The sequence below is a fragment of the Trichosurus vulpecula genome, chromosome 1, assembly GCF_011100635.1.
Source record: "Trichosurus vulpecula isolate mTriVul1 chromosome 1, mTriVul1.pri, whole genome shotgun sequence".
Lineage (NCBI taxonomy): Eukaryota > Metazoa > Chordata > Mammalia > Diprotodontia > Phalangeridae > Trichosurus > Trichosurus vulpecula.
The window spans coordinates 147,800,872-147,825,801 of record NC_050573.1 but is presented as its reverse complement, the minus strand read 5'-3'; the positions used below and the strand labels follow the sequence as shown (position 1 = coordinate 147,825,801).

General features: G+C 38.5%; 1 protein-coding gene and 1 pseudogene across 1 annotated transcript in view; one reads left to right on the top strand and one right to left on the bottom strand.

The window, feature by feature from the left end:
- Positions 1 to 1,887: 1,887 nt before the first annotated feature.
- The window catches only part of VPS13B (vacuolar protein sorting 13 homolog B), a 1,100,792-nt gene continuing 1,077,749 nt past the window's right edge, over positions 1,888 to 24,930 (top strand). The window contains 2 exon segments of the mRNA XM_036759288.1: positions 1,888 to 2,139; positions 15,784 to 15,927. Coding sequence (XP_036615183.1) covers positions 1,993 to 2,139; positions 15,784 to 15,927 — 291 coding nt within the window. The 5' untranslated portion in view covers positions 1,888 to 1,992.
- Positions 17,634 to 18,704, bottom strand: LOC118854834 (annotated as a pseudogene).

Sequence of the window (24,930 nt, the reverse complement as noted above, 5' to 3'; positions counted from 1 at the left end):
AAAAAAAGTTTAGTACACAACACAATTTCTGATGGAGTCCAATGCCTGTTGCTACCTTTGATGATATGAGAGATATGTTTGATTTGGTCCATTTCCTTGGTGCATAAAGGACTTCAAACGACGAGAGACTTAAGAGACTGAAGGGTCCTTAAAGGTCATCTTGTCCAAACCTCTCACTTATCACAGGAGGAAAATGAAGCCCAAAGAAATGAAGTGACTAGTCTCTCCGCCCCTCCCCCAACTCTTAAATTTTTTTCAATCAACAAGCATTTATTTTCTCTCAATCCTCCTTCCCCGACCCCATTGAATTGAAAGCAAAAGAAGATCTTTGCAAGAGAGATGTACAGTCAAGCAAAGCAAATTCCTACACTGGCTATGTCCAAAAATGGACCCTCTCCTTCTGCATTCTGAGTCCATCACGCCTGTCTGGAGATGGGTAACATGCTTCCTCTCTGGTCCTCTGGAAATAGTGGTTTGTCACTGATCACAGCGCTGAAATCTTTCAAAGTCGTTTTTCTTTATTTACTACGTTGTTTTTACTGCATAAATGTTCCGGTTCTGCTTAGGTTAAGTGATTTGTCCAAGGTCACAAAGGTCTCGAGCAGCAGGGTCTGGATTCGAACCCAGTTCGATTTCCTTGAGTGATGGCCGTACTTTTCATACATCTGTGTATCCTAACGAATACTCTAAGTCACTTCATTGACACTCCCTGATTCGTTCCAAGTCAGCTGTGGACTTTGACTTTATTCCTCTGGGCCCTCCTTGGCTTCTTCCCTTCGAAGTCCCTTCTGTCAGCATCCAATCCTTGGGTCACCGTGGTGTTCTCTCAGGATTCAAAAATAATCTAATAGCACACAGTAAGCGCCTACTGTGTGCCAGGCGATAGGGATAAAGATGCGAAGGAAACAATCTCTACTAAGACGAAATTCAGATAATAGCCTCGACTCCTTTCCCCAGATCTCAATACCAACGGCTCTAATCCTTTCCGTTTCGGAAAGTTTTCGTCGCCTTTTCAAGCGGTTCTCCGTTTCTCCGGGGCCGCCTCTCTCCCTCTGGGTCAGCTCTGGCTCCCAGCTCCTCCTCCCCGGTCCCTCCCTCGGGCATAGTCTGTCCAGCCGGGAGACTGAGCGCAGCGCGGCTTCGTGGCCCCACTTCCGGCTCCGTGGTGCCTCCTAGAAGTCCGTCCGTCTTCCTGCCTGGGAGTCTTCTTCGGGTTCTCCACCTCCCTAGAGGCGAGGGCGCCGGGAAACGTTCAAGAAGGGTGAGTCGCGCCCTCAGCGCTCCAGCTTTCAGGCGCCGCGGATGGAAGCCGAGGAGGAGCTGTGGGACCGGGCGTGGGAGTGTAAAAGGACTGGGGGCCCGGTGCGGGGGGCGGAAGGTTTATAGTGAGGCACCGCCTGGAGCAAACCCGGAAGTGGAGGTGAAAGGGGGGGGGGGGAGAAAGGTGGAAACCGCCGCCTCCATTGCCGCAGCCGCCGCTGGGGGCCAGTGTGAAGTGCCAGGCGGCGGAGTTCAAGTTCATGCCGCTTCGCCCCGAGTGCGTGAGTGTCAGCCGGGGGCGGAGCCTCTGGGGATGGGTGGTAGGGAGCGGTAGCGGGGAAGCTGGCCTGGTTCCGGCTCTGAGGTCCGGCTCTGGCTGGCTGCGGGTCGCGCCGCTCAGGTGACCAGTGCCTCAAGCCGGGCAGGGAGCGGAGAGAGGCGGGCCCAGGCACTGGGTGTCCGGCGGGCTCCGAGGCTTCCTTGCGGCCGCCCTCGAAGGGAGCGCGCTTTCCGAGCCGAGCGAGCCCCGGCTGCCCCCTCCCGGGACAGGGTCCTCGGCCGCCGCCGCAGCTCGTGCGGCGGGACGCGTGTCGGAGCTTGTGTCCCGCAGCTGCTCGGCCGCGCCCCTCTGAAGATGCCCCCCGCGGCGCTTCTGGAGCGATCCCCTCTCACTTTACCTCTGCTTCTGTCCCTGTAGCTTCCGACAGCAGCAGCATCACCGGGCCTTGCACGATGCTGGAGTCGTATGTGACTCCTATTTTAATGAGTTATGTGAATCGCTACATCAAGAACCTGAAGCCGTCAGATCTGCAGCTGTCACTCTGGGGAGGAGATGTGGTTCTCAGCAAGCTCGAATTAAAGCTGGATGTACTGGAACAGGTAAGCAATGAACTGGGAACCTGTTCTCATTCTTTCTATTAATCCTTCCTGATGATTTCCTCCTGTTTTGTAACGAGTTCTGCCAACTTCTCACCCACCTCCCTCTTTAACATTCTCCAGGCATCCAGAGACCTTAATTTTAACCAGACATTTTTATGGATTGTTATCAGTGATAATTTACTAGAGCATAGTTATAAAAATATGACAACTTAATGCTTTAAAAATTAAAATTTAATTTTATATTTATTTTTAAGATAAATTTTAATATAATTATACTTTAACTTTGATTTTAAAAAATTTGGGTTCCAAATTCTCTCCCTTACTCCAGCTTCTCCCCCACCTATTGAGAAGGCAAACAGTATGATATGTTATACATATGAAGTCATGCAAAGCATCAAAAAATTAATGTATTAGTGAAATTTAATTTAAATATTTTAATGTTTAATACTTCAGTGCTTTAATAAAAAAAGTGATAAAGACCAACACCTATGTTTACTTACGTTGCCAAGGTTCAGTCTGCAGCCCAGCAAGAGATGAAAGGGTAGGTCTTTTAGCCAAAATAATAATTTAAATTACATCTTTCATTCTCTTCAAACCATAAAGGCAGTGAGTTTAGAGAGAGAAGCAAGTTGTGCTTTTCATCAGTCTGGAATATGGTGTGCTGCATCCCTTTTGCAAGGAGAGAGCATGAAGGAAGTATCTAGAGTAAAGACAGAGAAGCTGGACACCTATCTAGCCACTGTTCATTATTTTATTTATGTTACTGAATATTCCCAGAATATCAAACATATGGGCAAATGAAGTATACAAGTACGCTTTAGTTCATAAATCAGTAATTTTCAGATTATCTGTGTCACTGCTTCCCTGATTTTGGATGAGTAAACATTAACTGTGTAGAATAAGAGTTAGGTGATTGTGCTGATTTTAAAAGCTATTACTGACATTTTACTTATTCTTCACTTGTCTTTAATAAAGAAGTCAATAATCAGATTGAAAGAGAATAAAAGATTATGATAATTCATATTTATATAGCACTTTAAGGTTGACAAGGTGTTTTCCTCAAATTTCTGTGATGTAGGTAATGTATTATTCCCATCTTATAGATGGAAAATTATCAAGGTAAAATGATTTGCTCATCTCATAGCTAGCAAGTGTCAGAATCTGGCTATAAGTTGAGTGCTCATTATCTTTGTAATCAACGTACACTAAGACATCTATTAACTAAGAGCCTGTGTTTTAGTCACATATTTTATTGTCAAAAATTTGATTACCAGAGTTAGAAATAGTATAGGTGGCATGGAGCTAATTCCTAGGATATGGTTTCCTTCTCTGCCTTACCTCATAAAAGCATTTCTTTCTCTCTAGGTGATACAGGTTTTAGCTTCCTGGTTTTCTTGGCTTACATGGGATTTTTCTGTATCTTTTGAGATGGATCTCTATGTCTTATAGGTTCATTTTAGACATCACCTCTATGAAGCATTTTCTGGTCTCACTTGAACACACATAAGTAAGCAGTTCTGAGCAGCAGTTTAGGAAGGATATTGTTATATTGGATGGTGTCCAGAGAAACGCGATTGGAACTGTGAAGGGTCTTAAGTTCATGCCATGTGATGATCACCTAAATGAATTGAGGATGTTTAGCTTGCTGAAGGAAAACTTGGGGGAACATGATAGCTGTCTAAGTATTTGAAAGCTAGTCATGTGGAAAATGGTATAGACTTGTTCTTTTTGGCTTCTGAGAGGAGAACTAGGAAAAGTGGGTGGAAGTTGCAAAGAGGAGAATTTAGAGAGAAAGAGAAAGAGGCAAAGCATATAGAAGCATAGAAAGTAATAGCTCCATTGTATTCTACTCTGGTCATAATCGGTCTGGAGTATTGCATTTTATTCTAATTGGTAAATTTTAGGGCGCATATTAACAAGCTGGAGGAGGGTGATCAGGATGATGAAGTGTCTATAGACCAGCCATGTTGCTTGAGGATTAATTAGATTAAGAACATTTAGTTAGGAGGAGAGAGTTTTCTCCAAGGGAGACAGAATAGCTTTCTTTAACCACTTCAATTCTTATGTGGAATAAGAATTAAAACTTGTTTTGGTTGGGCCCAGATGACAGATCTAGAGAAGCAAATCTAGAGAAATTGCAGAGGCAAATATGGCTAAATAGAAAGAAAACTTCCTAAGAGTTAGAACTCTCTAAAAGTGGAAAGAGATGCCTTGTGAGATAAGCACTGGAGGTCTTCATGTGGATGTTGGATTTTTGGGAATGCTATATTGGGGATATTGTATAGGCCAGACTAAATGACCTTTTAGATACCTTCTACATGAAAAGTGAGTACTTTCTCTGAACTTTCCAATGTATGATTTTTTTGGATTCATTTAAATGACTTGCCTAGAATCACACAGCTAGCTGAAATACATTTTCAAATTTATTTCACAGGGATTGTGAAACTGTATGGGGCTGGTCTTTTGTCAATACTTGCTAGTAACAGAGCTGACTTTTAGAACTTTTGTTCTGGCTCCTTTATTGTTTAGTATTTGAATGCCTCTTCTGTGTTTTGTTCTTTACAGAATACAAATAAGGAACCCAGTCCATACCAAAGTCTTAGATTTCAGACTGAAAGGGATCTCAAAAGTTATCTGGTCCAATTTGCTACATTTTACAGATGAGGAAACTGAGGCTTAAAAAAGTTAAATGTTTTGTCCAAGGTTACCTGATAAGAGGCAGAGCCAGGATTTGAACACAGATCCTGTGAATCCATACCCCTTGCTCTTTTCATTGTACCATCAAGCCTCCTTTTCCCCCAAAGAGTAATGGTTTTCTTTCTGCTGTTCTATTTTTAAAAGTAATTACTATAAGTGAAATGAAATTCTTACTCTCTGAATCATGTCTTCTTCAATATTTAAAATAATTAGTGACAACTTTTATTCGGACTTAAAAACATTGTTATTTATTTTGGACTGCTGTGCCATACTTGCCAGTATGTCAGCTGCAATCGTGGCTCTGAACTTGAAGTGTGTTCAAACTGTACTCTCAACACCTGTTTGCTCCTTTGAAAGGCAGAGACAGCCTGGCTGTGACTGTGGCTTATATTAAGATGTCTCTCTCAGAGGTAGCTAGGGGCTGCTGATAAAGGAGTAGTTGATATCACCCTTTATGTCTCAATTATGTACCAATTTTGACCTTATCTGGGCATACAAAGTGTGAGATGTTGTTCTGTACCTAGGCTCTGCCATACTGTTTTCCAGTTTTCCCAGCAGTTTTTGTCAAATGATGAGTTTTTGTTCCAAGAACTTGAATCTTTGGGTTTCTTATATACTGGATTATTATGGTCATTTGCTATAATGTAAGTTGTGCCTAATATTACCTAATCTATTCTGGGGATTCACCACTCTATTTCTTAGCCAGTACCAGATTGTTTTGATAATTACCACTTCATAATACAATTGTAGATCTGTTATGTCTAAGCCACTCTCCTTCACATTATTTTTCATTGATCCCTTAATATTCTTGACTTTTTATTCTTCCAGATGACTTTTTAAATTATTTTTTCTAGCTCTGTAAAATTTTTTTAGGTAGTTTGATTGGTGTGGCACTGAATAAGTAAATTAATTTAGGTAGAATTGTAATTTTTATTACATTGATTTGGCTTACCCATGAACAATTAATATTTTTTCAATTGTTTAGATCCGACTTTATTTGTGCAAAAAGCGTTTTGTGATTGTGTTCTGTAGTTCCTGGATTTGTCTTGGCAGGTAGACTCCCAAGTATTTTGTATTGTCTGCAATTATCTTTCTATCTCTTGCTACTGGACTTGTTTGGTAATATATAGAAAGGCTGATGATTTAGATGGATTTATATTATATCCTGCAACTTTCCTGACGTTGTTAATTATTTCAACTAGTGTTTTAGTTGAGTCTCTAGGATTCTACAAGTATGCTATCACATTGTTTGCAAAGAGTGATAGTTTGTTTTTTCATTGCTTAGCTATATTCCAGTTCCTTTATAGCCGTATTCTAATTCCTTTAATTTCCTTTTTTTCTCTTATTGCTACTGGCTAGCATTTCTAATACTATATTGAATAACAGTGGTGATAATGGGCATTTTTGTTTCACCTCTGATCTTATTGGAAAGGCTTCTAGCTTACGCTCGTTACAGATAATGCTTGCTGATGGTTTTAGAAAGATACTCTCTATCATTTTTAAGGAACGCTTCATTTATTCCTGTGCTTTCTAATGTTTTTAGTTTTATGAATTTTTTTAAGGCTAGGATTACAAAGTCAAACCTTTCTGTCACTGAGTAGCAGCTGATGAAAGTTTTTACAAAGTTTAAAAATCAGACTAGAATGATGAATAGCAACAAGACAGTGGTTATGTTGAATTTTAATGAGAAACATCAAAACTTTAAAAAAAATTAAGTAATCTTCCAAATATATATATATATATATTTTTTATAAATTTGTATCAGTACTTTTGAAGGTTGTTAAAGCTTAAAACTATACTAGGGGTACACTAGGGACTACTAATGATGTACTTTGAAGAACAAGTGTAAAAGATGTCAGCAGGGATGTTACTAGGAAGGAAAGGTGGGTTAGTCATGTGACAAGGGCAAGAGATAATAGGTGGACAGTCTGAGTGCTTTACTGGTATCCTTTAAGTGTCAGGAGAAAGCAGGGCTATCTTCCATTGTGTTGGGTCCTTGTGACCTTGTGGAGGACAGGGACAAGATTTGCCTAGGATAGATAAGCACAGATAGATTATAGTCTGCATTGTTGGAAAGTACTTATGAATTGACAGACTTACTGATGAATTGTTGTATTCTATATTATGTAAAATAATTTAGCGGCTCCCTATTGTCTCTATGATACAATTCAGTGACTCCCCACTCACACCTAATCTGGCTCTAACCTGCCTTTCTAGACTTATTTCATATTACTCCTCTTCACATCCTCTGCCCTAGTTAAACTGGAGTCCCCTTGAACTTCATATTTCATTTCCTGTCTTCTGTGCTTTCATGCAAACTGTCTCCAAAGTATGGCATGTGCCCACCTCATCTCTGGCTTTCAGTCACCTTATCTTCTATCGAGAATCATCTCAGGTGCCACTTCTGTGAAATCTTTTCTTTGATTCATGTCCTTTATACTTAATTAGTAGAAATATCAGTTCCAACAAATGATAGAGAGGATATGGCCCCATAGTAGGAATTTCCCCATATTCCTGATTATTAAGCTTTGCCCCTCCCATGTTTGGTTTTTTCTTTTCCATTTGCCATAAAATCTCTTTCCTGGTTTCCTGTCCTACTCTTCTGGTTGACTCTTCTTTCCAGAAGCTTTGATTTCCGTTTTACTGAGGCAGGATGAGTGATCTCTTTAAGTACCACATCACTACAGATTATACAGGTCACCATTTCACTTTATAGAATATCTCTCTTCTTCCATGGGAGTGTTCATTAACAGTACCTTTCTCCCAACACTGAAATAGTAAGTCCCCTTTTCTTTTCGTTTCAGTCCCTCCGTTTTCTTTCTTATCCATTCTCCTCTCTTCCTGAGAGACTAAAGTAGTTTTTCCCCTCCATTATTAACTTTTGACTTGATTAGCGTGTTTTACATATTCCCCCCTTTCTCTTCCCTATCTCTTTTTTGTGACCTTCATTCTGTAACTTGTTGCCCCTTATTGATTCACCTGTAGGTGGAGTGTTGTGAGGTCTATTCCAAAATCTTTCAGGCCTTTCTCTCCTCTCTTACTTCTTTTTGACTTCTGATTTTACCCTTGTCAAGAATTCTCTTATTGGTGTTTCTGTTGTTATTTTTTTGTTGCTGTCCTTAGCTTTTTTAAAATTTTGTTTACATTTTCGTATTTCTGTTGTATTGGTGTTTACAAAGCAATTTGTTCAGGTCTGTTTATCCTTCTAGGAATGCTTTGAATACTTTTAAAATTTAATGTCCATCTTTTTTCCTTAATTGTTAGGCACAAGTTTGCAGGATGTGTCACCTTAAGTTAAAATCATGAACTCCTTTGCTTTTTAAAACTTATTTTATTCCGTCTTGTAGTTTCTGGTGGGTGCGGAACAGTCTCATGATATTTGAATTTACTTTCCTTTATGATGGTATCCTTTTCCTTATCACTTGTAGAATATGTTATGATTGGAATTGAACCAACTATTTATCTTGGAGTTTGTGGCACAGGAGTGTGTGTGTGTGTGTGTGTGTGTGTGTGTGTGTAGATGATATGTGGATTTTTTGCCTGGAACTTTGTTTCCTGTGTTTGGAAGTTCTGGGCAGTTTTCTTGTATTTATTTCTTACATTATGGTGTTCAGTTTTGTTGACTTGTGTTTTTCTGGTAGACCAATAAAACTTAAGTTGTTGGTGTATCCTGTCTTGAAGATCTATATTTTGCTCACATGGGGATCATGTTTTTTTTTTTTTAAGTTTTAATACTTTTTGCATCTTTTCTTCCATGTTGTTTTTCACTTCTGTGTATTTGCATTCCCAATCAGTTTTTTTCCCGTTTTTTGAGAGAATTGATACCCTGGATTGAAGTGTTCTATTCTGCCAATTATTTCTCTTCTACAGGCCCTAAATTCTGTTTCTACAGATTTTATTTTATTTTTAAACCACTCAGGAATATCCTGCTGTGGTTCCTTGCTCTCTTTAGAATGCCTTATCAGGTATGGATTGATTTTCTTTTGTCTTGCAAATTTATTTGTAGATTCCTGTACTCTTTTACCCAATCTGGAGGACTTATTCCCTTTTGTTTTTAATATTTTCCCTGTTTGTTTATCTGCTTGTATTCAAGGTCTTTAATTGAGTTTTCTTCTTCCTGAAATCTTTGGTAATTTCAGTCTTTTCCCCTCCTCATATTCCCCTATCACATACTTTCTGACTTCTTTCCATTTGATGGTAGTTTCTCTGGGACCTGGAATTCAAAGCAGTTAGCCATAAGTCAGTATGCACTTATTAAGCACCTACTATGCCTTGTGTTAAGTTCTGGGGATATAAAAAAAAAAGACAAGGAGCTGACAATCTAAGAGGAATTAGCCATTTTAGCCTCCTGCCTTGCTGGGCAATTCAAGTTTCATTGGCTCTAGTCTTCACCCCAAGTGATTTATGGAGTCTGGGGGTACATAGAGAATGGGCCTCAGCTGGATGTGGACTCTTTCCTTCCAACTTGGTGGAGTGCCCCCTACACTATCCTGTCCTGCTTTTCTCTGTTCCTCAGTTCTCTAGCTCAGTTCTTTTGGCTGAGCACAGAACACTGCTACCCCAGCCTGAGGAAACCACCGTCTTTTTGTTTTCCACGTCATTAGGGGAAGGTGGAAATAGAGTTGAGTTCTCTGTTGAGTGGTTTGTCCACTTGATCAGCTTGTGTAGCCCTGGATGGTGGTTCAGGAGTGGATTCTGAGTGAGTTTATTGGGGGGGGCGTGGAAGGTTGGAGGTTAGCATTCTCTGCTGTTAGTTTATGGAATTGTTAAGAGTTCTTGTTTCTTGTTAGAATGTATTAGATTTTGGAGACAACTGAGACTGCTTTATCTCTTGCAAATAATTCTTATTTTGGAGAGGTATGAGCAATTGGTAGGATCAGACAAAATGTTCCTCCATCTTGTTGGTCATACATCCCAGAAGCTTTTCCTAATCCTTCCAGTTATTTGTAGTGCTTTCTCCCTCAAAATTTCTAGTAGTGCTTTGTTCATTTCCTCCTTTCCCTTTTTATTTCCTTGATCCTTCTATTGTTATCACCCAGTAAAGCATAAGCTCTTTGAGGGATGAATTTTCATTTTTGTCTTTATATCCCTAGAGCCTTGCATAAGTGCCTTACACAGAGCAGGCACTTTAATGTTTGTGATGAATTGAATTTTGTCTATCTATGTTTATATGTGTTTTAAAGAGGATAGCTTACCATTTGGTTTCTTTCTGTTTTTTGTCCTGAACTATATTTTCTAAGGGAGGAGCTAGGTAGTGCAGTGGATAGAGCACTGGACCTAGAGTCAGGAAGACTCATTTCCTGAGTTCACATGTGGCCTCAGACACTTGCTAGCTGTGTGTTCCTGGGCAAGTCACTTAACCAGGTTTGCCTCAGTTCCTCTTCTGTAAAATGAGCTGGAGAGGGAAATGACAAACCATTCCATTATTTTTGCCAAGAAAACCCCCAGATGGGGTCGCGAAGAGTCATGACATGATCAAAACTGACGTTTATGTAATTCTGTAAGGTTTGCAGAATGCTTTACTTGAATTATCTTATTTAGACCTTACAATAGCTTGAGTGGCAATTTTCACTTTTATCAGGAAACTGATAAGGCCTGATGTGGGGTTTGGATCCAGGTCTTTCTGACTCCAAATTTAGCATGCTATCCACTGCACTTACACTTGCTATTATTATTTACCAATGGTGTAGGATTTCATTAACTCCCATTTACAGGTGATATTTTTCTAATAGTCCTAGTTTTGGAATCAGAAGATCTGGGTTCCATACTGATTATGCCACTTACATGCCATGTGACCATAGGCAAGTCATATTTTTCTGAATCGCAATTTCCTTATCTGTAAAATGGGGAGAAGCACATTCGCTCTACTAAATTTACAGGGCTCTTATGAGTATCAAAAGAAATAATATATGTAAAGCATTTTATAAACTTTAAAGGATTTTAGAAGTGTCATCCATCACCATCTGTGTTCATTCATTTGTTCATCCTCATTCATCTATCCCTCCATCTTCACTAATACTTCATCGTGGTTCAGTAGAAAGAGCATTGCATTTTCATCCAAGATACTTCATCTTGGTATGATAGAAAGAGCACTGAATTTTTAATCAGGATGTAAGTTTAAGTCATGCCCCTCCCCACCCCCCATCTGTTTTCTGTGTGATCTTGGGCCTTGGTTTCCTCATCTATATTGTGAAGTGGTTGGGCTGGATAACCTCTAAGTTTGCTTCCAGCTCTAAATCTCTTATGTATTTACAGCAAGCCACAGTAGCACTATAAAATGTAGTCAGTGAAATCTACAGCAACACAGAAGATAATAGTTTAGCCATCTACATTGGAGAAATAAAGTAGGTAGAAAAATGCACATTGTGCAGATCATGCCTTGCAACTAGATGGTTGTTACTCAGTTGTGTCAGTTGTGTTCGACTCTTCATGACCCCATTTGGGGTTTTCTTGGCAAAGAGTGGCTTGCCACTTCCTTCTCATTTTACAAATGAGGAACTGAGGCAAACAGGGTTCAGTGACTTGCCCATGGTCACACAGCTAGTAAGAGTCTGAGGCCAGATCTGAATTCAGGAAGATGAGTCTTCTGACTCCAGGTCTGGCACTCTATCCACTGTGCCACCAAGCTGCCGCAACTAGATGGACATCCTGTCAAATTAGTCTATCTCTTGGACAGATAAGACTTAATTGTGTCTGAGAAATTGTGTCTTGCTTTCAGTGATACTGAGGTGCTTATTGCCCTAAGTCCCATTTCTTTTTACATTAATAATATCCTAATGAGAGGCAGTATAGCATAGCGGATAAAGAACTAGCTTTGAAGTCAAGACACAAGCCTAGGTGCAGATACTGTCTCTGATATATACTAATGTCACTGTGGAAAAGTCACTTGACATTTTGGTGCCCCAGGAAAATCCTTAAGACTGGGGTTCTTAACTTGGTCCAAAGACTTCAAAGAGCAGTATGTGGATAGCTTCTAGGGGATCCATGAATTTGGATGTGAAAAAAAATTACATCTTTATTTTCACTAATCTTTGGTTTATTTTTTTATTTTATCCATTCAAAAGCATTTTTTGAGAAGGGATCTATTAACTTTACCAGACTGTAAAAGAATCTGAAACACACCAAAAAGGCTAAGTACCCCTGCTTTAAGGCTCTAAGTTATAGAGCCTGTGTTCATCTTCATTGGAAGAGGGCATTTACTTATAGAGAGTTCCCTTACTGTTGAATTACAGGTCTGGTCTAATACCAAAACTAGTTTCCTTGTCATTCTGCAAATCATTTAATGCTAAATTCTTGGAAGAATTACATTTTAAATTGGGTTACTTATAACCCAGAGGGAAATAGAAAGATTTGGTGGATTTTAGCATTCTCAAGTCTACTGCCCTTGATGACTTTTACTTGAGAAGTAGCATAAATGATAATATCAAAGACAGTCATACAACTTAGACATAATCTTTTGTCTCCCTGCCTCAAGTCTCTGGTAAACTTTGGAAATCATGGGTTATCATAGAAAAGTTAACTTGGCACCCTGAGAGCTTTGGTGGAACTCTAAGACCTGGGTTTAGGCTCCAATTCTGCCTCCTACTACCTTAGTATCTGTAAGCTAGTCACTTTAGTCTCTGGTCCTCAGTTTCATCATATGTAAAATGAGGAGATTAGATAAGAGGACCTCAAAAGTTTTCTTCTAGCTCTAATTTTGTTTACCTTCTCTCTTTTATTTCTGTTATTCTTTTGTTTTTTTCATCTTTTCTCATTTATGCTTTTTGTTGTTTGTTTTTTTTAAACGTCTGCAATTTCTAGGTAACTTTCCTCTTAACATCCGCCCTGCCGTCCTCTCCGCCCACACACACAGAGGCATTTCCTCAACTTTTCTCTGGTCCCTGGATTGATCATTACAGTTTCACATTGTTCTTGCATTCTTTTCATTTACATCAGTATAGTATTAGTGGTGTTGATTTCCTGCATCTGCTTAAGTAACTACATCAGTAGATGTCTTCCCAGTTCCGTATTTCTCTCAGTTCCTCATATTTATCATTTCTTATGATGAAGAAATATTTCAGTATATTAATACACCAGAGTTTATTCAGCTATTCCCCAGTTGATATAGGAGGGTGAAGTTCTTGTTTGGTTCCAGGCCAGAGGGGAGAACTGAAGGAAGATCTGAGGCCAGAGGCACCATCCCCTATACTCCAGGACTAGAGGTGATTACAATAATAAGCTGTTACAAATAAAAAAAAAATGGTCAGGAAAAGGAGAAAGAACACAACTATAGAAAGTTACTATAGGAATAGAAAAGACCCTGGTTCATCTTCAGAGGATTACTGAAGTAAAGAAAGTCTCTTCTACCAACTGGAAAAGGAGATACATAATCTTAAGGAAGAAAATGACTCCTTGAAAATTAGAATTGGGCAGGGTGAAGCCAGCAAAGTTATGAGATCAAGAAATAATAAAATAAAATGTAAAGAATGAAAAACTAGAAAAGACTGTGAAACATCTCATAAGAAAAACAGCTGATCTGGAGAACAGATCAAGAAGAGAAAACATAAGAATAGTTGCACTACCTGAAAGCTGCAACCAAAAAAAGAATCTTGATACAATAATACAAGAAATAATTAAAGAAAATTGCCCTGAAGCCTTAGGACAAGAGGGGAAAGTAGAAATAGAAAAAAAATCCATAGATCACCACCTGAAAGAGATCCTATGAGGAATGCCTATAGGAATATCATAGTTAAATTCTAAAACTCCCAGCTCAAAGAGAAAATATTATGAGCAACAAGAAAAAAAAACAATTCAGATATGGCAGAGCCACAATTAAAATCACACAAGACCTAGCACAGGCTACACTAAAAGGCTACAGTCTTGGAAAACTATATATCAAAGAGCAAAAGAACTGGGGTTACAGCTGAACATATCATACCCAGCAAAGTTAAGCATAATCCTGAATGAAAACAAAGGACATTCAGTGAATTGCCAGACTTGCAGGATTTTGTTGCAAAAAAAAAAAAACCTGAGCTCAATAGAATATTTGACATACATGATAGACCTCATCCAGCAACCATCCAGGCTGTCCTAGGCTGGATCCCTGCTTCCCTCTGCTATTTTGTGGGTTCTGCAGTTCTAGAATTTGTTCAGAGCCATTTTTTATAGGTTTTTGGAGGGATGTGGTGGGCTGCTCACGCAAGTCCCTGCTTTCCAGCTGCCATCTTGGCTCCACCCTCCTGGAATGTCTTTCTGACTAAGTGTTCAGTCTCTTTACTGACTCTGGGTGTAGAGGGCTCCTGGTGTTGCTCCCACTGCCTCCACCACGGTTGCTGCTGTTCCCACGGCCTCTAACACTCACAGCTAGTGGTGTTTCTGCTGTGTTTCACTCAGCTTTGGGCCAGCTCCCACCCCAGTGTCCATAGACCTTTCTTTCTGTCCTCCTAAGCTTCTCTGGGTTGGAAGAATGGCTCACTATGACTTTTTGTTGGTTATCCTGCTCAGAATTTGATATGAAGTGCTCTATCTTGGCTCTGCCCCATAATGATTGTCTTTCAAAATGATAAGTTTGAGAGACCAGTGGCAAGCTTAACTTAGTCACATGTTCAATACCAAGACTACTATGACCCCTACTAATAGTAATGCAAATAGAAATTCAACTAGAGAAAAATTTACCTTGCTAATTGCTCTTTAAAAATACATATGTGTGCATATATATTATATCCACACATACATATGTGTGTGTGTCTATGTCTGTCTGTCTATCTATTGATCTATCTATCTAGCTATCTTTAACTCTTCTAGGAATTCTTGATGGGCTTATATCCAGTCTTTGTTTTTCTTTTGAGGCTTTGCTTGTATATGTTTTCAAGCCATTGGCACTTATGTCCTCAAATTAAAAGGTGGAGAACTGTGCTGAACTGGGGCAGGTACTAGGCAAGAACAGAGGATAGATAGGGAGAAGTATTGCTTCTCTGTAGTTTCTAACTGGTTTATAGATCCCAGAAAACTAAAGAGAACCTTTGCTTTAAACTCATTTGCATGCCTAACCTTTTTCTGTAAAGTCTGTTTTTTTCTCCATTTAAATCTTGTCTACTTTTGTTATTGTATATTGAATAAATAATAGATTTAGAGTTGGAAAGGGATCTTAGAGTTCTTTTAGTTTCATCCTTTCATTTTATAGATGGGGAAACAGTGCCAGAAAGGTGAATATGTGCACAGTCTCTCATGTAATCAAGCTCTCTTTCTTGTGTTTTCCCTAGGTCCCTGTTTTTCTATGTTTGCTCATGACTTTCAGATTGTTAATGGTAAATAGATAGTTTATCAAATCACTTCTTAAAATGTTTAACGTGCATATTGGATGTGAATATAGGGTTAATTTCTTTTAACAGTTAATGTCTTTATGTAGTTTGGTTTGTTAAGTGGTTCAGTGATTAAGCATTATCATCAACATCGATTGAAAGTACAATTGTATAGACTCTGCACCTCTGCTAATTTATAGGAGAGAGATTTGCTGAGGGTGAACTGGAAATTTTGAGAAAAGTAACTATGGAGCTATTCATAATGGTCTAATTGCTACTCTGTGTTCAATGAGAATAGGAATTGACGAGACAGTAAACACTAAAAATTGTTGACAAAACAGTACAGGTGCTCTTTTTATGTAGGAAAGACATAATACATTTGTGTGACTTATTTTGCACTGTAGTTAAAGGAGTTTTGCCATACTGTTATAGGCCTTATGAAGTAGTTATTTTTTAAAAATTTATTTAGTATTTTATTTTCCCCAGTTACATGCAAAAACAATTCTCAACATTCACTTTTAAAACTTGTGAGTTAGAAATTCTGTGAAGTAGTTATGTTCACATTAGGAAATTAATCTTCTTTTAAGAAATAAATTTGTATTTTTTACCATTTTGATTTTAAAATTAACTTAATTTCTTAATGTTCCTGTGATATTATGTGTTTTAGGAACTGAAATTGCCATTCACGTTTTTAAGTGGACATATTCATGAATTACGAATCCATGTGCCATGGACAAAATTAGGTTCAGAGCCAGTGGTAATCACTATTAATACAATGGAATGCATCTTGAAACTCAAGGATGGATTACAGGTAAGAAATGTTATATTTCTTGTATTTTAATAGCTGTTAGTAGTATAGTGTAGTGGAAAGAGCTCTGGATGTAGGATGAGCGGACCTATTTGAATTATAACTCTGTCACTTACTGTATTTGTGACCTTGGGCAAATCACTTAACTTCTTTGGGAATTAGTTTTTTCATTTTGAATATGTGGGAGTTGTGCCAAGTGACCTCTGTCTCTTCCAGCTCTAAATCTGTGATCTGAGTATTTATACTTTCTGAAATTCCAAAGGATCACTTTTGTATAAAATAACACTTTTATCTAAATAGATCTAATTTTTAAAAACTTGTATGTGTATTCTGGGCCATATAAGGAAGGAAGAAAGGGAAAGGAATAAGCATTTATATAGTACCTACTATGTGTCACACCCATGTTAAGCACTTTACAAATATCTCATTTGATCCTCTTAATAACGCTTTGGGGTAGGTGGCTGTTATTATCCTCATCTTATAGTTATGGAAACTGAGGCAACGGACATTAAGTGACTTGCCCAGGGTTATACATCTAGTAAGTATGTGAGGTTGGATCTGAACTCAGATCTTCCTGACCTTGGGCCCAGAATTCTATCCACTATGCCATTTAGCTTCCTCATTATAGAGTAACTGACCTCATTGCAAATAGGGAAAACCAAATTTCAGATAAATTTTAAATAATCTTCAAAAAACATTTATTCTTATTTGAGCATAAACTTTTATTCAGGTACATAGTAGGCACTTCATAAATTTTTCTTGAGTTAAGCAAACTACTTCTCTAGATTTTTTTTCCTGTTTTTTTCCTTGTCAAAGTCATTTTCCTAGAGCTTGAATAGACATTCATAGATAGATAGTAATAGATAGATAGTAATGTTCATTTATTAGTTAATGTAGCTGACAAGCTACTTAACCTTTATATTGCTAGTAGATCTCTTTTAAAGTGTGTTGATATTTTAGTTGGTTTTTAATGGGACTTAATGATTATCTTTTTGGATAGGAATGAGGTATATGAAAGGCAGGTTCAATTTATCTCATTTTCTTCTGGAAGTCAGGACTAAGAGGAATAGAAATTTTAGGAAGATTGATTTTGGCTTAATATAAAGAAAAACTTTAACCATTAGAACTATTAAAAAAAATGGCAGGCGCTGCCTTGGATGTTAGTAAGTCCCTTGTCACTGCTATTCAGTCCCAGTTGCCCAAGAGTAGAGAGGGACCATGACTAGTATACCAGTGCCATAAAAATGTACCTTGGATGGGGTGTTGTATTGATGACAATTAACCTTACTATCCTCCCCTTCTTAAGTGTTTTTGCCTCAACAGGTTTCAAGCTGACAACTCTAGCTTTAACAGTTTTTTTTAAATTTGTTTTTTCATTTAGCAAAAATCTTCCTTCCACCCTATTCTCCATCCGTTTGAGAAATAAAGGAAAAAAAATCCTGTTATAAACATATGTAGTCAATCAAAATGAATTTTCACATTGGCCATGTTTAAACAAAGATGTCTCATTTTGCACTCTGGGTCTTTCACAACTCTTTCAGGAGATGGGTAGCATGTCGCATCATTATGGTTGGTCATTATGATGACCAGAGTTCCTAAGTCTTTCAAAATTGTTTCATCTTTATAATAATTGTTGTCTTTGTATAAATTGTCCTTCTGGTTCTGTTCACGTTATTCTGCATTAGTTCACAAAGGTCTTCTTAGGTTTTTTAGAAACAATTCTTTTCATTATTTCTTTTTCTTTTTTTTTCACCAACACTGTCCTTCAGTCCTCTTCCCCACGATGCTGTGGCATTGAGCACAGCAATAGGAAGCCCAGCAATGGGAATGTCCCGGGGCACTCTCTGGATGGGAGGGATGTCGGGACCCTCAAGGGTGTCCAGGATTCCCTCCACAACTTTGTGGTAGGCAAAGTGCAGGTGGAGTGAGAAGAGTGTGTGCAGGGTGGCAAGGGCCCCGCAGAGAAGCAGTTGCTGTGTGGAACCCACTGTCCTTGACGCTAGTACTGCCACCATGCGCAGGGTGGACAACCCACCCGTCAACAGCCAGAAGAGATAGAAGAGGGCATGGAGACGGAAGTTGTAGGTGATGAAGAGAACTGTGCAATGGCCAAAGAGTCCATAGCCCAGCAGTGTCAGCATCTGGAGCATGGTGATCTATGCATCACACGGGTAAGCCAAGAAGTAAATGAAGGATGAGATGCCCAGTCAGTAGCCAAAGCACATGCCAGTGGCAGTGCCCATCAGGGTGCCTTCCCGGATAATGGTATCAGATGTCTTCATCTCATGGAGGAGAATGGCAACCAGGGTGAACACCAGCATGAGAGGCTCATAGAGTTCACCAGCAATTTTCTGGGGAAAGTTGACCATCTTGACAGGGATCATGGACTCCAGGAGCTGACTTTGAATTTGGGCAGGCTGCACATCAAAGTAAGGCCTGAGGATGTCGATATTAGCATAGAGGTTGAAGGCCTTGGAGGCCTTTCTCTTTCCCACCTACCACATTTGATCAGCCACCTGTCAATTCAGCTGTCTCTTTAAACCCTTCATTCCCAGTAATTCTCCATCCTCCTCAGCAGCAGTTGTATCAATATTAAGCTCTTCTTCACGGGCCCGCTGGTGCGGCTCCCTCATATCTTTGAAGTTAGATCCTGATGTGTCATCCATATTTTCTATATTAATCATTGCTGAGCCTCCACTCTGGATATTCTCCTTGAAACCCCCCCACTCGAGGGAGGCCCCATTGCAGGTACCTCCTGCCGGGGCCACCAATCTTGCCATGTCCTTCAAAGGTTCCAGTCACTTGGGCTTGTGCAACTACTGCATGGAGGAGTTGGGGGGCAGGCAGCCCCATGGAGTGAAGGTGGGGGAGCCAGGTGTCCCCCCAACGTGGGATGCTCCAAAAGAAAGACAACTGGACCCCTTTTCATTATTTCTTACAGCACAATAATGTTCCGTAACATTTATATTCCTCAGCTTTTTCAGCCATTCACAGTTGATTGACACTCTTTCAGTTCCAATTCTTTGCTACAACAAAAAATACTACCTTCTTATTTTGTACCTCCTTATTCATAGTTAGTTTTATTTAGAACTAATTCCTCACTTAATGTATCATCTTCAGCCCTTTCCTTGCTTCCCCATTGAATAAAATGCATTTCTATACCAGACTCTGTGTATGTGTGTGCACACTTGCTCCCGAGGTTAAGTGTCAGCTCTTCCCCTCATCCCTTTCCTATGATTTTATAGACTCATATATCCCAATTATGTGAAATAATTTCCCCTAACTTTTCTTTCCTTTCTTTCCCTAGTATATTCCTGTTCTTCCTTTCCATTTTTCTTTTAGGATCATTAAGACATAGCAAAACCACCCCCAGGCTTTCTTTCTAATTTGATTCCCTCTATGATCTCTAAGGATAATAAGTTTCAGAGGAGACACATATCTTCTCATATTAGAACATAAGCATTTTATCCTTGTTTTGTCCCTTGTGACTGTTCATTTATGTTTACTTTTTAATATTTCTTTTGACTCCTGTGTTTGTTCATGAGAGTTTCCACATAGTTCTGGTCTTCTCATCAGGAATGCTTGAAAGTCCTCTATTTCATTAAAGATCCATCTCTTTCCCTGTAGGATTTTACTTAGTTTGGCTGCATAAATTATTCTTCACTCTAAGCCTATCTCTCTTGCTTTCTGGAATATTGTATCTCAAGCTCTCTGCTCCTTTATAGTAGTGGCTGCTAAATCATGTATAATTCTTACTGTGGCTCCTCAATATTTGAATTCATTCTGAATGCTTGCATTATTTTTTTCTTTGACCCAGAAGCCCTGGACTTTTAGCTATAATATTCCTTGAAATTTTCATTTTGGGATTTCTTTCAGGAGATGACCTGTGGATTTTTTATTTTTACCTTCTTCCCTTTGGTTCTAAGAGGTTTGGGCAGTTTTCTTGAAATATCCTTATCCTTATTCTTCTGGAGGGAATATGGTCCTGTGGCTTTCTTTCCTGGGTTATTATTGTTTTATTCCACCACCTGCAAGCTTTCATTGCTCCCAAAGTGGTCTTCTCCAGAGGCAAATCAGATTCCTGCCACTCTGATCTAAGTTCTGTAAGTTCCTGACCTAGGTTTAGGTCTGAGAAACAGGCTTGTGGGTTTTTCTCCTTTTGGAGTTTCATTAGATTGCTGATAGACTGCCAACTAGAAAGCCCTGATGGTTCAGAGTGACAGAACTGCAGGCCCTCCTTTAGTCTGGGATTTCTGCTCTGGTTGTTTCTCTGTGGGTTTTAGACTGGGTTAATAGTTGGAATTGAGAAGCTGCTCTGCTTCAGGAGTCAGAGCCTCACAGCTGCTTCTTGTTCTGACTGTTCCTTGCTCAGGATGTATACCAGGGCCTGCAATAGCTCTTTATCCTGAAACACCTCTGGGTTCAGGTCCACTTCTCTGTCCATCCTGCGTCTCTGACGTGGAACTTGGGTAGTGAGTGACAAAGTTGCCAGTTAGGTCATGCATGAGGTAATGGTATCCTGGCATCAGTCTGTTGCTGTATCTTGTTCTGGTGCATAGCCTTGGTCCTCTTTAAGTCTCTGGGTACTGGAATACTCCAAGTAGCCCTTGGCTAGACCCTGTCTTCACTGCTTCTCCTTCTCTCTTGTTGTGCTGACCTCAGCCAGAAGATTGACTCACTATGACTTTTCTTGAATTTCCCCATCAAGATTGGGTCTGGTATCTTTGGAGGAGTTTTAGGGGGAGGAGCTAGGGGACTTCTTTCTTCTACTTAGCTATCTTGGCTCCTTTCCCCCTCTAACTTTTAAATTGCTGTTACATACCTGTTTCCCACTTTATCTGTCACCATTGGATATTTTTAGCCCACTTTAGGGAAGGTTGTAGTTTACTTAGTATTGTTAATACTCTCTTATCTTTTATGAATTTCTTAGCATGAATTGGTATTATCCTTTGTAGGGCCTGCCCATCAGATATCTGGAAGTCTTCATGTAGAGAAGGCTTAAAAATATAAAAATGAAGAATCACCTTGCTCTCAAGAAGCTTATAGTCTAATTGAGGGAGATAGTACTCATAGGAAAGGGGTATTCAGGAAAGGAAACTTTGGTCCTGAAATTGTAGGATGTTGAGTGGAGCCCTAGGGGAGTAGATCGACACACCTCAGAACAATAGTTTGATTTAATCACAGTTCTTGGTTCCAGAATTGGTGTTGGAGAGAGGGAGGAGAAAAAGTGTGGTGGCAAGGCTGTTGGATGGGCTGTGGAGGAGAGGGGTGGAGAGAGATAAAAATCATCAAACAGGAGAATGGGGATGACCACTTGTTGGTATACATTCTTTGGGTAAGGGTTGGGGTAGATTACTCCAAGTTCCCTTTTAAATCTTGAATTCCGTGATCCTATGATTGTTCTTTTATAGGAAGACAACATACTGGTTTCCATATATGGGCCACAGTATATACACATATTACTGTGATTGTGGACTGAAAAAAGAGGTATAATTATATTTTCAACCTAGTTTTCTTTTGTTTTCATTTTAAACCTGACAGTTGGTCACTCTAAATCTTTCTCAGGTTCAGCTGTAGAAAAATATTTGGGAGGATTAGGATTTTGAGGCTTAGGGGCGGTTTTAGTATAGGTTCCTTCTAAAACATCCACAGTTTTTGGTGGCTAATAATATGTATAAATTGGAGTGGTGCCTACTGTGGATCAGAGTATAGGTTAATGTTATTTAATTTTTGGTACATAGCTTCTGAATTTTCAATTGAGAGCATTTCTAAATCAAGATAAAATAGCTTACATGGAGAAAAATAAATTAAAATTTTCTAGTTCATGACCCAGAATTTTTTTTTAGTAGTCTATTTTTTCTCCATTCTCACTCACATTTATTGAGCCACACTCTTCTTCCCAGGGGCACTAGTGTTGATCTACCAAAACCTTTCTGTTAGGAAGCAAAGCAAATAAATCTCAAAGCTATTTAATATTATTTCTAGTTTCTGTCATAGTATTAATATTCTTTCTACAACAAACATCTTAATTTTTTATTGCCTTGGAGTTTTTTTAATAACCTTTAATTAACTTTAATTTTTCAGAGGAAGCTCTTCTAGAGTTATATCAATTCCTAAGTGATGTTAAAATGAGAGTGCTCATTTTCATTAGTAGGATAATTTTGGTATAACCTAAATATAGCTCTAAGTATTATGAAATTGTTTAGGGTCATTGTTGAACTGTTCTAGTTATTACATTAAAATAGATTGTGTCTCAGAGTTTTAAATTCAGTTGAGATCCTTTTCTTATGCAAATCCTTTATTTCAAATCTGCATTTTATAATTTAACTTAGGTTTTATAATTTTTAGAAATACACAGGCAAGTGACATGTTCCTGTGGAGATTTTATAATTTATACACTGTGCTTTTAAATTTTTGGCAACATGATTTAGAAATCTGTAAATAATTACATTGAATTTGTACATTAAATTTATATTCTATAATATTTAAATCAGTTTCAATGAGAATCAATCTATTCCTGGAATTTAGAGATTTATTTTTTTGGAAAAATCTGGACTTGGTTATGCCACCCATGCAGTGCTTCATAGTAAAAAAAAAATCCAGACACTAAGTATTTTTTCAATGAGAAGGTGGAAGTTTCAAGGCCAGATGTCCCATAAGAAACACATTTTAGAAGAAGCAAATTACAACTAATTATAGAGGCTGCAGAAAGAGATTCGTAACACATGACTTTGTGCAACCCAGAACTAATATTTGATATTGAACCATGCAGATGGCTACTGCTGGAATGATCAGATTTCCTGCTTGCGTGGTATTTGAAACTTGACTTTTCTGGTGCGTACAGCAAAAGGTCAAATGTCATGAATGTAAAGCACTCCCCAAACAAGTATTTGTTACAGATGTTTAAAATTCTGGAGTAGAAAGGATTTTTTGAAAATTACAATTGACATTTGGACAAATTATTCAATGGTATGTACACCCTTAGAGATTAACACTTGTATAGTGCCAGTGATAGTCTCCTATCTTTGAGTAATAACAATGTTGATGAGTATGCTTTTTGTTAAATTTCTTTTGCTATTCTTGACAAAAAAGCATGGCTTGATTTGTCACTCATTTTGTGTTTACTGGCCAAATAGACTCTGTTGATTCAGCAATTTTTTGAATTTTACTTTATCATTAAATTTGGATTTGCACAAACTGAATAAAAGACCTTTGTTTTTTTAAAGCAACAAAAAACTTGTTTATTGAATTGGGGTAGAATTGTGGGATGGAGTTATAAAAAGATATGAAAATCTTTTAGCTAAAATGTTCTAAAGATATTTTGAAAAGCCTGAAGTTGAATGTCATATTCCAAACAAGAATACCACCACTAAGATGTAATATTGCTGAACAACCTTCAATTTGATTAAATATTTTTGGGTAAGGCATTGTGCCATTCATTGTGGGCATGCAAAAATGAATAAAGACTTTTCTGCCTTTCAGGAGCTTGCAGTCTATTTGGGGGAGCAATAATAAATTGGATAAAATGGCTTCCAAATTCTCTTCAAATGTCTAGATTCTGTGAACTTAATCATAGTCAAAGTAATATCAGAATGTCAGTTTTTTTTGGGTCATGATGAATTTCCCCATCATGTTTATGAAGTTTATCTAGAGGAGGTACTTGTGATGAGAATAACACAAAAATGTTGAAGAGGAAGTCTGTTAAAATTCCTGAAGACATGGTGTGGTGGATTCAAAGGTGGCATCCAAATTAGGAAGCTCTGGGTTCAAGTTTGGATTCTGTTACATGTTGGCTTTGTGACCCTGGGCAAATCAGTTATTCTTTCTATTGCCCCAGGCAACTTTCTAAGGCTTTAAGTTGAGGAGTACTTGTAAATTTGTATTAGTTCAGATAATTTCCACATGAGAAGTTCTTTATACTAGTGAAATTGGAGGTAGCAAGTGGAATAGGACTTGGAATTTTTTATCGTTCAGTCATTTTCAGTCATGTCGGACTGAACCCCATTTGGAGTGGTTTGCCATTTCCTTCTCTAGCTCATTTTACAGATGAGGAAACTGAGGCAAACAGGGTTAAATGACTTGCTTAGGATCACACAGCTAGAAAGTATCTGAGGTTGGATTAGGCCTGGTGCTCTATCCACTGTGCTACCTAGCTGCCCAAACTAGAAAATCAGTTTGAATTCTGGCTCTGTCCCTTACTAAGGTGGGCCAAGTAATTTAGGCTCTCTGAGCCTTGCCTATATTATGGTTTTGAGGAGATACTCACATGAGCTACATAAATGTGATGAAATGGCAGCAGCTTTGGATTTGGAGTCAGAAGACCTGGGTTCAAATCCACCACTTTTGCAATTTTATGCCTTCTACAAGAAGCCTTTCCCAGTACTCCCTAACCGTGGTGCCTTCCTTCTTGAACTTTTATTATATATTTAAGAAGAAATGTAAGTTGTACATAATAGAGATGTACAATTTCACATGCAGTCCTCTTTCTGTTCTACTACTGATATGGAAATAACCATTTTATTTAATATTTAAGTTCATAATTTAAAAAAGAAAGGCATCTTCTTTTACCTTATTCAGTCTGTAGCTTTCGAAACTGTCTTTCTTGTCTGTGCTGCTTTCTGGGTCTCCTTCTGCTCTCTTGGCTATAATTTTGTTTAGGATGCCTCAATGACCATTCTTTTAAATTTTTCTTTTTTTGTTATCCTATCCTTGCTCTCCTACCTTCCCTGTCTGTCCAGATTGTGAGGCTGGGAAAGCACTTGTAATAAATATGCATAGGCAAAGGAAAGAAATTTCCGCATTGGTTGTGTTCAGAAAGGTTTATCTCATCCTGAATTTTGAGTCTCTCTCCAGAACCGTAGTCATTATGTTCATCAGAGTTCTTAAATCTTTCATATTTGTGGTTATTATTATTGTTTTTTACAGTGTTGTTATTTTATCAGTTCTTCTGACTACTTATTTCACTGTTTATACAAATCTTGCCATGTTTTTAAGAAACCATTTTAA